Below are 14,266 nucleotides of genomic sequence, written 5' to 3' on the forward strand. Positions count from 1 at the left end.
TATCCATAGGCACATTAAGAATGACAGATATTCACAAAAGACAAATATCTGTGGAATAAGAGTTGAATAAATAGATAATCCTGAGAAAAGTTAAAGTTAATGCAGAGTTCAATCTTCTTCCTGCTTTTCTGGATCACATTGGATGTCATCTTGATTAAACAAGGTATTTGGTTCCACAAGTGAGAATAGTAACATATACCCATACCGTAACACAGCACATCAGAACTGAGGTTAACCTGATCTTTATGATAGAGAGACATCAATGTGCTCAGAATACAGGCACTTAAACTATTCTGAAACTACCTGCCAAGAACTACTTTGAAATCACATCAATTTTCTTGAGTTCCTATTTACAGAAATCAATGTAGTATGTAGAGAGTAAAAATGACCTTACCAAATTTTAATATGAAAATACTCTTATGTGACATTATCTTTCTACCAATACTCATTTGGGAGCAAAATGAATTATATTACTTGAAATAAATATATCCATGGAGTGTGGAGTGCCTGTAAATTATTTGAAGTACTGTGTGCTTGCTCAGTTTTAACCTTGAGGAGTTTCTCGGCCACAGAAACTTTGGAAAGTTACTCTGCACAGATTCTGACATATAGATATTTCTGAAGGAAAAAAATATAGAAGGAAAACAACCAAAGGAAAAAAAGGCAGAGAATAAATCTGCTGTGCAAAAGTCTAAGCTACCCATCACGAGTGGATAAAATGAAGCATCCTGTACTTCCAGTTTCACTAGGGAGAGGAGGAACTCAAGACTCTGTGTAAAAACTGCTTCCAGAAGTGATGGCAGTGGCTGTACAGAAAGGCAACCAGCTCTTGCTTGTAATTAAACATGATCTACACACTAGTCTTTTTGTAATTTCAGCTTTAAAATTACATTGCTCTAAATTTTCAGGATTTGCCATTTCAGAGCTGCCTAAAGACAATTAGCCCACTATCCCCTTATCTCTGAAACGTGCCCCATCTAATAGTAACTTAGAATGGGTCAGATAGTAAAGTCAATCTGGTTTGGTTAACTGTGGGTCCAGAATTACCGAAGTCAATTTTTCTAAGAGCAAAATTACAAATCTCTTTTACTCACTGCTAATGTTTTTAAATAACCTGCAGAGCACACAATTTCCAGTTGACTCTAAAAATTAACCCACTAACAATTAGAAACAGCTTTATTGCAGCTGAATTCCTTTTCTGATTACAAGGAAATGCACATCAGTTTTGTTTTAATTCATTTTTTATAAATATACTTGGCTGTCTCTTCTGTGAAAATGGCTCTTCTGTCTCAAAGTTTTATTTTTATGCTATTAATTTATGACAAAATGTACAAAACTTTCTATTACATTTAACTTACCAAAATAATAAAATTCTATGTTGTAGTACTTGGGAATTCCCTAGGTTATAATGAGAGTTTTAAAATCTGCTTTTGTGAATGATGCTAAACTGAATATTATATTCTGAATTTGTTTATAAAATGCTACTGCTATAGAGTTACTGTTATAGTTTTGCAATTTGTAAAGAGGGCAAAAGACAGGGACTCCTTTCAAAGGAGGTTCCTCAAGCATCCTATATAATAAAGAGGTAACATGCAAATGGTTGTTACGCCGTGAAGTGTAAAGACCAACCACGTAACGACCAGATCACAGATCAGCAGGAGGGTGAGGCAGTGAGCTACAAGTGGGTGGCGGAGAGCTACAGGAGGGGGCAGGGCAGCAAACTATGAGGGGGGACAGGGGCAGAGGGAGCTACAGGAGGGCAGCAGTGAGCTACTGGCTACAAGCAGGGGACGGAGAGCTACAGGAGGGGGAAGGGCAGCAAGCTGTGAAGGAGGGCAGAGGGAGGGGGTGGGGGGAGCTAACGAAGGGTGGGGCAGTGGGCAGAGAGCTACTGGAGGGTGGCAGCGAGCTACTGGCGAGCTGCTAGTGCATGGATTCGTGCGCAGGACTACTAGTAGAGGAATAAGAAGCCAGTAGGGTATGTTGTAGTATAGTATTAAAAATATAAGCTTTTGTGTTTAAACCCGTTCTACCAATTAAGATCTGTGTAACTCTTGCCAAATTATGTAACTTCTTTGAGGCTTAGTTTTCTTATTTGCAAAAAGGAGGTACCTCCCAGGGTTATTGTGAATATACAACTAGATCATGTATTTAATTAACCCTGAGTTCCATTCCCTGCCTAGCTTCCTACCCTAATGGGCTTCTTTCTCCAGTACAGAAGCAGGTTGAAGCTCACCAATGGTTCCTCTTCCCTTCCTCTCATTGTCACAGGTCAACTGGAAAGAGATCAAAATGACTACCCAGCAATTAAAACTGGCCTGCTGGGTTACATTCATACATCAATTTCAATTTAATTCCTTAATCTCAACTACTATGACTATTTTAAGCCCCATGTGTCCTGTTGTCTGGTGGCATTCAACTAAATCCTTTTTGGTTGATTGCTCTTGACAGGAAATATAAACATTTTTCTCATTTAATCCCTAATAGTTTGGGTGAGGCAGAAGTTGAACATATTTTGGAGGTAATGTGATGAGACTGTATGTGATAGATACTTTAGTACCATTACTTATTAATTATATGACTTGGGGCATTATCTCTTTGTACCTCAATGTCTCAATTATCACCTCAGTCATCAACTATAAATAAAGAGGGTAATGCTAACCCACAAAATGTTGTTGTGGTGACTTTAGATTCAGGCTCAAGACCTGGTCTAAGTAAGCACTCGTTAAATGTTTTCTTTTCCTGACTGTTATTATTTCTCCCATTGTATTTCTTATCATGGTTTGAAAATACTGGGGAAAGTTATTTAAATGGCATAGATATTTTAATGCCATTATTTTAATTATCTCATAACATATATTAATATTTGACTGAAGCTTGAATTTCTAAAACAGTAAAATATTGCCCCATCCAGCCCCATCCCCTGAGAGGAGCTAGCTGTTACATCTTCCTTTCTCTTGTGGATGCTGCCTTGAGAGTTTGACACAGGAAGCCTTAAAACCTTCAACCAGGTCCCAAGGTCATGGAAGAACAGTACCGCTTTCCATATTCATCACAGCACTCCTATGAAAACACTGCCAAATCACCCGGTATTTGGCACAGCATAAAAAAAGAGCAAAGACTTCTGGAAGCAAGACACTTAAGTACTGTCATACACTTAAGATAAAAATTTATGTAGAAATTTACATTTCTAAAAGGTTATTTTAAAGTATGTAAAGGGGAGGAATAATTCAGATTTTTCAATTCCTGCTGCCTTGCTATTAGTTTGAAAGAAGAAATGACTATAAAAGCTCAGCAGCTGATGGATACGTGAAGTACAGGCTCCCTGGAAAGGGTGCAGAGAAGCACATCTGGAAGGAAGACACATTCCTAAGATGTACTTGTACTACATGAGGCTGATACTTTGCAAACACCCTCAGGCAACATAAAAAATATGCTGATCTATAAAGTTTAAATATTATTGTGCTACCTACCAGTGGTATATGCGCCACAGAAAAACTAATACAACATTAATAAAATATAACAAGTTATCCTGTAAAATTCAAAGGCAATTAAAACAAAAAGGCTTTGTCTTATTTTCTCATAATCTGAAGTTATGAAAACCCCACAAAGATGTGAGCCACTGAGAGTATTAGGATCCTTTTATAAAAGGAATGACTTTGCAATAAATGGTTACAACCCATACACCATCTCTCCACTAAAGCTTCTAGTTAGGACTTAAGAAGATCTTCATTCTGAAGAAAACAATTACATTTTTTACCATTACCATTTAAAAATTACACGTTTATAGAGACATTCCATTGGTAGCATAATTAAGCACAACTAACTTTATCATAAACAATAACTTTACTGTACACAGTATGTTGGTAAAAATATATATCATACCCCAAATCCTGCCTCACAGAAATCTATTGGCATTTACAAAAACTGTCCACAATGTTCTTGGGACAAATAATTATAGCCACATTCATTTTGTATTTTAATATCTACTTGCAATTACAGTATTTCATTTATTTTTGTTTATGAAGTTTCCAAACTTTTGCATAAATCCTCGAAACTTGTTTTCATTTGGCTGATATGTGTGGTAAACATTAGTGTTGTAATTAAGCCTTGGACTGGACCTACCATAGCTATTGCCCACAGTTGTGGGTTTTATTTCTGGGCGGTGTATACTGCTATTTGACATGCAGTTTGTTGGCTGAATAGAATTCTCAATCTTACAAAATGGCTCAAAACGACTGTAAATGCGCCGGTCAGTTGACTGAGTTCTTAGAAGCTCATTGGGCTGTGACCTTGCAGGAGGAGCTGGTTTTCTTACAGGAGCAACAACTCTATTAATCTCCCTTGAATCTCGGTATTGGATCTGTTCTGTGTTAAATCTTGGGGCAGAGGCATCCCCCGCCCTTTCTAAGAACTTTTCCACTGGACTTGGAGAAGGCATCATTTCATTACTTTCATCGGGTGGAGAATGTATCCCCTGAGAGGAGCTAACCGTTACATCTTCCTTACTCTTGTGGATACTGCCTTGAGAGTTTGACGAGGAAGCACGCTTTCTTCTAGGAGACGACTCAACTTTCGGTTCTGACTTTTTGGGGTTTTGATTCACTTCAGCCTCAGAAGCCAAAGTGTCAGAACTGCTACACATTCTATAAAAGGGAGATGCTTTATTTTTGGATAAATTTTCTTTCTTTTCTGGGCTAAGGCTAAGTAATGACCTTAACTTCTGAGATCCCTTTTTCAAAAAGCTTGGGGAACCCTTAACTTCTTTCTTTGAAGTGAGGTCTTTGTTAGATTCCTCTTTATTCACATCAAGCAAAGCAGCAATGGAAATGGACTTGGTAGCTGCGCCACTAGGAGGGTCTCCCTTGATCACCTCCTCCTCCTCTTCCACACTATTGGTCACATTGTGCATGCTTTTAGAGCTTTTCAGCAAATCCTCTTTGGGTTTTACAGGCTGTCTAATTCGATTCCTGGTAAGCGTACTATAAACATAATGCTTACTATTTCCATGATCTAAATTGACTTTTGAGTGGTCAAAGAATGGGAAACTTCGCCTTTTAAGCAGATTCTCGTTTTGTTGTTCATTCTTTAGGTTTTCTGTCTGCTTATTTGCACACAAGTTTGTATATAAATAGTTGTTTGACTCTGGATGGCCATCTGTAGTTTGGTTTAAGACTGCTGAGTGGTTTTCAGGAGTCTGCAAGTGGTGCATTTTTGGCGACTCTGCCTGCAATGGTAGCTTGGGGATGGATTCTGGCAAGAGTTCATCTGTCAAATGCTCTGCACTTGTAGGGGTATCTGGGACCTCCTTGGGTGTGTCACTTCCCTGGGAACCAATGATAGTTGAATTTGAAGAGCCAGTTGTACAACTATTAACTTCTTGCTGCTCAGGTAAAGTTGGTTTAAACACTAAAGAGGGGCGAAGCCGCGAATGTGTATAAAGGGCACTGGCTTTCAAGTTCTCACAGCTACCATAGTTCTCAAACCGGTCACCTAGTGCCGATCCATTAGAATCAGGTGCAGCTTCTGAATGATCATTTAAGTAGGATTCGATCCTCCAGTTACGCAAGAATGACTTTGTGGTATTTTCAAGGGTTGGCATTCGTTGTTGCAAAAAGCGAACATGATTATCTGTCCCATTAAAAGACCTCCGCACATTTGAATTCCTCTCTGCAAGATGTGTTGTTTTCCTCTGGGCAAGCCAATTGCCAAAACTCTGGGCAGGGGTGACTTGGTGGCTCGCATAGCTTCCCCGGGACGAGGATGCCACACTCAGACTATCCGAAGGCTTTTTCCAGTTACCAGGAGGATTGATGGTTCGATTCACGGTCCTGTTCAGCAACAGGTATGACGCCATTTCTGGCTGTTCCCCAGCATAACTGTGCCTCTTCCAATTTTCATTCTGACTGGGCTGATACTGACGGATTGTATTTGGACCATTAAAGTTGGGAACAAAATGAGGTTTGTATCCAGGATTCCTTATGCTATATTTGTCATGTTCATTCCGAGTGTATAGCCCTCTGTTTTTGAAGTAACTAGCATCTAGTTTATGGATTTGGTCTTGTCTAGCAAGAAAGTTTCTCTGGCTGGAAGCAGAAGCCAGTGAAGAGAGTGAACGCTGATAAGTGCCGTTCTCCCACAGAGCTTTGCTGTGCTTCACCCTGGCTGACTCTTCCTGAGCGAACGGACTGGGGACACAGGACCTGGCATAGAGTGTCCTGAATTCTTCATCAAAGGACTCAACAAGTTGTCCTGTGATTACCTGAACCATGCTGAGGTGAGCTTTTTCAAATGACCACATGTAGCTGGAAAAAAAAAATCAAAATTAGAAAATTTTACATGGGCTAAGTTAAAAGATTAATGACAATATATATAGCTCTACTAAGAAAAATGTGTGGCTTAATGCCGACAAAAGAGTATTTTTCATTTGTTTTCCTTGACTACCATAATTTAGAACATCTCCAATCATTACATGCTTGTAATACATAAGGCACCCCACTCCCATATTCATATTTTAAATAATAAATCAACTCAAGTTCTGGGTTTGAATCCACCCACAATTCTTTATACAAGGAGTCCAAAGAAAAGTCTGCTATGCATTTTTGATCTCTGCCTGCTAAGATTTTATGGAATAAAAAATGATATGATTTTTCACATATAGCATCCGGGCAAGGTCCAGGCAAGCTAGTGCCACAGGAAAAGTTGAGAGAACTGGTTTCTGCTGATCTCTCTAGTCCCATGAGGTGGAGCCTCAGTCTACTCTTATCCAAAATCAGAACAAGAACAGCATAATCGCTAAAATTCTTTATACTTTGAACATGTTATAATGCCCGATAGGCCTATGCCAATAGGATGTGGGGAGTTGTAAACCAAGAGAGGATTGGTGGGCAGTAGTTATTAAACAGTATACTCAGTGTTCTCAGGATTGATAAATTTAATCCTCACAAACCATGCCAGTCAGAATGCCAATTCAGATCTTCTAATACAGGTACAATTTCTAGGAAAATAAATTTGTGACTACTTTATAGTATTTTGGGGAACTTCCGGTCTCTTTTTCAGAGTTTAGAGCAAATAGTTACCTTGAAGCTTCATGTAAAATGTTAAATCTGGTGTTTGAAAATCTAAATAATTAACATGCAGAGTCACTGAGCTAAAAAGGAAATCACTAATATGTTATGTATCAAATAATTACATGATGCAATAGGGGTTAATACACGGAAAAAACTATGAGACATTCTCCGCAATAAAGGACTTTAGTGTTTATACAGGGGGTACAATAACGAAGGCAGATTAAATTATTAAAAGAATGTGCAGAGTAATAATTTAAAATATACTAAATACTATAAACAGTAGTGTGCAACTTAATTATTCTGATATGCTTAATGTTATCTAGAATACTTATTGAATGATGGTATGAGTACAACATTTACTACGTGTTCTTTATTTACACACCTGAGGCCCAATGCACGAAATTTGTACAAGAGTAGGCCTTTCTTTTCCTGGCTGCCGGCACCGGCTTCAGGCTTCCCTCGCAGCCCCCGGGACACGGGCTTCCCTCGCAGCCCCCGGGACACGGGCTTCCCTCGCAGCCCCCGGGACACGGGCTTCCCTCGCAGCCCCCGGGACACAGCAGCCCCCAGGACACAGGCTTCCCTCGCAGCCCCCGGGACACGGGCTTCCCTCGCAGCCCCCGGGACACGGGCTTCCCTCGCAGCCCCCGGGACACGGGCTTCCCTCGCAGCCCCCGGGACACAGCAGCCCCCAGGACACAGGCTTCCCTCGCAGCCCCCGGGACACGGGCTTCCCTCGCAGCCCCCGGGACACGGGCTTCCCTCGCAGCCCCCGCTTTTATTATTATAGATGTGTTGGCCACCAGGCTGACTTAAAAGAAATGGTGCAAAAGTGAATCATTAAAGAAATTTCAATCCAACTAAAATTTCAACCCAACTGAAATTTCAATCTAACACTGAAGTGTGTTAGAAACAGCAAGTAAAGGAATGAATAGTCAGCAATCAAATGCAAGAAAAATCCCTGGAGGAAGTGGAAGTTTAGCGATATTTTGATAGAAACTAGACAACCCTGAAGTTCACATACAAAAGGTGTGGGAGGACAATTTGTGTGGAAGAAGAAACATAGAAAAAGAAGTAATAATGGTCATGTATTGATTGGACACAGGAAACAAATTACATTTACCTGAAGAAAGAAGCTATATAAGAGATGCATGAACCTTGAAAGCAAAGCAGAGTTGGATTGTGTGGAATCTGTTCCCAGGTTTGAATAAATTATAATAAAAAGAGATGTTTGAAGAATGATTTTTTTCTTTAGCTAATTGTTGTATAGACTTGAAAGATGAGGGACTGCATTCACTATGAAGAGTAAAGTAGTTGCAATGAGGTGATAAGAGACAAAACCAGAGCAGAAATTGGAATGAGTCAAAATGGTGAGCCACTAACAAGCAGAAAGAATAAGAATATCTGCAGGTCATAAAAAGGCTGTGCAGAGGATATAAAAGAATTACCTGCAGGTGTGGAGCTTAGGAATCTGAAAGATAATGGTACTAATGAATGTGTGGCAGTTGGAAAATGTTCTAGGATTTGGTAAATCAGAAAATATGATTGTAATATAATTTCAGGTAATGGAAAGATATTCAATTGGAGACATTTAATTTAGGGATTATTCTCTGGAAACACTGAACACTCCTAGAGATAAAAGATATACTTATACTGACATTTAGGCAACTTCCTGTAAAATTTCCAGGACCCCAGCCAATCACTGTTCTGTGGATTCACCTATTGATAAACATTTCCTACACAATTTCCACTAAGTTCTGCAGTCTCTTATTCTTACATATAAAGACAGTGTAAAAGATAGACAGACATTAGAATAAAGTTTAGAAGATAGCTTATAATGCTTAAAAGCTTAGATTCATTATAGAAAACAAACCAAATAAACACAAAAAAGGTACTTGGAGGAAAAGAGAAACTGCACAAATAAGAATAAATATGCACATACACAATTAATATTTTCAAAGAAATAAAGAGAGAAATAAGTACATAAAACACACATAGGATGTTAGGAAAATATTTCAAGTAGCAGATATTAAAAATATTTGATAGCAAAATTTAAAAAAATAGATATTAAGTAGGAGGAAATGCGCCTGTTGGTAATAATGCCACCACTACTGGATGGAAAATTACAGGGGGAAAAATACAATGGGAACAGAAATCTAGTTAAGAATGCCAGAGACAGAAAATAGAGACAATTGAGGAGAAGACATTGTCAAAGAATAAATGAGAAAACTTCTCAGAATCCAAAGACACAACTATTTGGATTGCCCAGAACAACAAAAGAAAAACAGACCTAAATCTAGAAACATCTTAATAAATTTGAGAATAGCATTTAATCAAAGGGAAATCCTAGGCCCTGGCTGGGTAGCTCGGTTGGTTAGAGCGTCCTGAAATATTAAGTCTGTGGTTTCGATCTCCTGCCAGGACAAATACAGAAATCAACTAATGAATGTATAAATACATGGAACAACAAATCAATGTTTCTTTCTCTCTCTCTCTCTCTCTCTCTCCCCCTTTCTAAGCTCTCTCTTAAAATCAATAAATTGAAAAAGAGAGAGTAATCCTAGACACTCCCAGAAAGAAAAAAAAATATAAAATTACATGAAGAGAATTTGAAGTACAATTGTTTGAGAATTCTTAAATAGCAATTTTGAATGCAAGGCAATGCCTTCCAAATTCAGAGGAAAAAAATGATTTAACTTAGAGTTTTATCGCCAGTTAAAACATAAATCATCTGGAATTCTGAATTTTTGGACTTAAAAAATTCCTATGCTGATAGAAAATGTTCTTGAGCAAATTTGAGAGAAACCATGACTGGAAACAAAAAATGAGTTAAAAATGGGATTAAAAGTAGGATTTTAAAAACTGTAGCTCAAACTACTGGAGAATATAGAAAATACCAGAACCCCAGCTGAGCTCATTAAAGACCTGTTAGACCAGACTGGACATCACAGACTGTTGGTAGTAATTGAGCATCTGGAAAAGTTTGTGCTAAGAATTCTATAGTCAACTGGGAAAAACAAAAAACAACAAAAAAAACAACAACTAATAGAAAACAAAGACAATGAATAAAACCAAAACAAAATGGTCATTATTAACATTGTTATGAAGGAGAAAACATAACATAAATCACTTCATCACTTATCAAAAATAAATTCTGACACAACTTTAGTAATGTAAACCCAGATACTTCAAAAAATAATGATAAACTGTATAGAGTGAATGGGAATCAGGAGAGCAAGTGGATATGAGTGGGTACAAAATATAACTCTTCAATTGCCATAATATAAAGTCAAAAGATCATATCTAAAAGTGATCAGTTTAGCCTGGCCAGGGTGGCTCAGTTAGTTGAGCACTGTCCTGTGCATCAAAAGTTTGCTGGTTCAATTCCTGGTCAGGGACATACCTGGTTTGTGGATTCTATTCCCTGTGGGTCACAAAAGGAAGGCAACTAATAGATGTTTCTCTCTCTCTCCCTTTCCTTTTCTCTCTCTCTTTCTCTCTCATTTTCTCCCCCTCCTTCTCTCTCCAAGCATGTCCTCCAGTGAGGATTAAAAAATAATGATAAAATAAAATAGGTAAATCTAGAAATAGCAGTATAATCATATTATTTTAGAGAATGAAATACATATCAGGAGAACTAGCTAAAATCCTATCTAATAAAAGAGTAATATGCAAATTAACCATCACACTGCTACACCCACAAGCCAATCAGGAGCAAGTATGCAAATTAACCCAACCAAGATGTCTGCAGCCACAGAGAGAGCAGGAGGCTTGGGTTTCCCCGGCAATGGAGGAAGCCAAGCTTTCCACACACCCTGGCCAGCCTAGGCCTCCACTCAAGGCTACAAAGTTTCAATTATAGAAGATAAATAAATCCCCCAAAAAATGGCTGTGGCCACGGAGCAAGCAGGAGGCTTGGCTTTGCTCAAGGCTACAAAGTTTCAATTATAGAAGATAAATAAAAGATAAATAAATCCCAGATACTAGGGCCGCTGCTTGGGTCGCCGGGGGGGGGGGGGGGCAGGGGGGGTGTGTGGCTGGCCTGCAAATCACCACAGGCCACCCCACGCCCCAAGGGAACCCCCACCGGGACACCCTTCAGGGCAAACCAGCTGACCCCCACCCGTGCACCAGGCCTCTATCCTATCTAATAAAAGAGCAATATGCAAATTGACCATCACTCCAACACACAAGATGGCTGCCCCCATGTGGTCAAAAATGGCTGCCCCCATGTGGACACAAGATGGCCACCACAAGATGGCCAGCAGGGGAGGGCAGTTGGGAGGGACCAGGCCTGCAAGGGAGGGCAGTTGGGGTGATCAAGCCTGCAAGGGAGGGCAGGTAGGGGTGACCAGGCCGGCAGAGGAGGGAAGTTGGGGGTGACCGGGCATGCAGGGAAGGGCAGTTGGGGGGACCCAGGCCTGCAGGGGAGAGCAGTTGGGGGGGACCAGGCCTGCAGGGGAGGGCAGTTAGGGGTCACCAGGCCTGCAGGGGAGGGCAGTTAGGGGCAAAAAGCTGGCAGGGGAGTAGTTAGGCATCAATCAGGCTGGCAGGGGAGTGGTTAGGGGGTGATCAGGCTGGCAGTCAGAGCGGTTAGGGGCAATCAGGAAGGCAGGCAGGTGAGCAGTTGGGAGCCAGCAGTCCTGGATTGTGAGAGGGATCCCAGATTGAAGAGGGTGCAGGCTGGGCTGAGGGACACCCCTCCACCCATGCACGAATTTCATGCACCAGGCCTCTAGTAATTAAATAATTGCCCAGCTGGCATGGCTTGGTGGTTGAGTGCTGACCTATGAACCAGGGGGTCACGGTTAGATTCCAGGTCAGGGCACATGCCCCAGTTGCAAGCTCATTCCCCAGTGGAGGGTGTGCAGGAGGCAGCTGATCCGATGTTTCTCTCTCACATTGATGTTTCTCTTTCTCTCTCTTCCTCTATCTCTAAAAGCAATAAAAACATATTTTTTACAAAAAGTGGTTCAAGAACTCTGAGTTCCTGATTGAGGGTAATAAGTGATGTCCATGGAGTGAAAATAGTGACAGGTTGTGGCATGGATTTCTAAACATGATGATCGGCAAGTCTGATCAAAGATGGCATCTTGGAGCCAATAACTTCAGTGAAACTTACTTCACTTTAATGAAACTTTTAGAAAGATCATAAGATTTAAAAAGAGCTTATCAAATTCTGTCAGTCAATGTTGTGGATAATACTAAATATCTTCCAGATTTTCATATAATTTCAAATGAGAGTATCCAATTAAAAAATTTTATTTATACACATTGGTTAAAAAGTATATAACTGTTTTATCTCATTAATGTTAGGATCATGATAGACAAACACTTATGTTTTCCTGATAAAACCATCACCATGGTGAGTGAGCTGTCACACAATGTGTGACTGTGGTTAGTACAGACACCAGACCTGTCTAAAAATGCTGGGAGTTTAAAATATGAAGACTGCCCGGCTGGTGTGGCTCAGTGGTTGAGCATTGGCCCATGAACCAGGAGGTCACAGTTTGATTCCCGGTCAGGGCACATGTCCAGGTTGCAGGGCTCAATCCCTAGTAGGGGGCATGCAGCAGGAGGCATCCAATTGATGATTTTCTCTCATCAATGATGTTTCTATCTCTCTCTTCCTCTTCCTTCCTCTCTTTGAAATCAATAAAAACATATTTAAAATAAAAAAGACAAATATTGTATAAAAATAAAATAAAATATGGAGACATTTTGTGGCAAAGAATTTTGAAATAAAGAAGCCATTTTGAGTTTGCTATGAGAAAAACAGTGACAATTACAGAATGTAAGAGACAAAGGATGGTTTTAACTGAAAGGAACTAAAAATTTTGGTCAGTTTCTATGAAGACTGGTTCATAACTATTCCACCAGATCCTGTTAACAGTAGGAAAGTTTCATGATAATTAGTCAGAAAAAAACAAAAGTGACAAGGGCCGATAACCATTAATTTTTAAAAGAAATATATTTAAAATTAACATAACATCATAAAGAGATAGAGTTGTTAGATAAGAGTTTTGATGAATTTTTATAATCTGTGGTCCTAGGCATTTCATATCCACTTCCATAAATGATAATTTTAATTATGCTCTGGCTTATGATATAGATAGAAAGATAAAAGTTTTTGTTGCTGTTGTTTTTCCCAAAATCACCTCTAAACTAGCTCAATTAGCTGAAGGCCTGGGGCAGGGGGTGGGGGTGGGCTGGAGGGGGGTCAATGGGGGAAAGAAGGGGACATGTGTAATACTTTCAACAATAAAAAATTATTTAAAAAAATAAAGTAGCTCAACTATAGTCATCTCAACATATAGCACCTATTAACACCAAATGGTAGCAAAACGAAGTTCAGGTGGATTTATTATTGAAAGATCATCTTAAAAGTCAAGTTAAATAATAAAAATGGAAAGCATTCATTATTATGAAATTAATGAGTAAACACCATTCTATAAGTCAAGCGAACGCCCAATTTTAATTAAAATTTCAATTAAAATCAAGTGGATCTGAACAAATATATACACATATAATGAGTTTTTAAAAGGACTCATTAATTTTAAGCACTGGTTGTAATTTCTGCTCTTCACACATTTTCCTTTAGAACTCCAAACTACATTTTCCAAAAAGGATCCCCTAGAAAGGGAAATTGGCAAATAACAATTTTTTTAAAGGCCTAAAATAACAGCTTACATTAGAGGTTTTGGATGCATTAACTCTAATTCTCATAACAATGGCATGAGGTAGTTCTATGATTATCTTCCCTTTAGAGAGGAGCAAGCTCAAGTGCAACCACATTAAGTAACTTGCCCACAGCCTTCCACTTTAACTTGTTGCCTCATTCTTGCGGACTTTTTAAGTTCCTAAGGTTTCCTCTCACACTGCCCTGCTTACATCCACAGGTCTCCTGGCTTCTTGCCACAGTCTTTAGTAAGGAGTCCACTCTGCCCTGGTGACCTGGCAGTGCATACATGCTTGTTGGTTCTTTCCTCGGCCTGTTAATATAGCCTCGCTCTGTATCCCATTCAGGACCAATGCCTGAAATTTGTAAGAGATTATTAGGGCAGCACTCACACTGTAGAGCCAGTGGGATCTGGTCTGTGCTTCCAGTCCTGGACTGCCTGTGGTCCTTAGCTATGGGGTTTTAGACAAGTCGCTTAAACTCCTGGAACTTCATCATTTATAAAATGTAGATGAAA

General features: G+C 39.5%; 1 protein-coding gene across 1 annotated transcript in view; it reads right to left on the reverse strand.

Annotated features, from left to right (window-relative positions):
• Nucleotides 1–4,006: 4,006 nt before the first annotated feature.
• The window catches only part of FAM83B (family with sequence similarity 83 member B), a gene marked incomplete at its 3' end in the record, with an annotated part of 67,201 nt that continues 56,941 nt past the window's right edge, over nt 4,007–14,266 (reverse strand). The window contains exon 4 of the mRNA XM_080664613.1: nt 4,007–6,305. Coding sequence (XP_080520739.1) covers nt 4,007–6,305 — 2,299 coding nt within the window. The remainder of the gene's footprint in view (nt 6,306–14,266) is intronic.

The sequence above is a fragment of the Plecotus auritus genome, assembly GCF_963455305.1.
Source record: "Plecotus auritus genome assembly, chromosome: 4".
NCBI lineage: Eukaryota > Metazoa > Chordata > Mammalia > Chiroptera > Vespertilionidae > Plecotus > Plecotus auritus.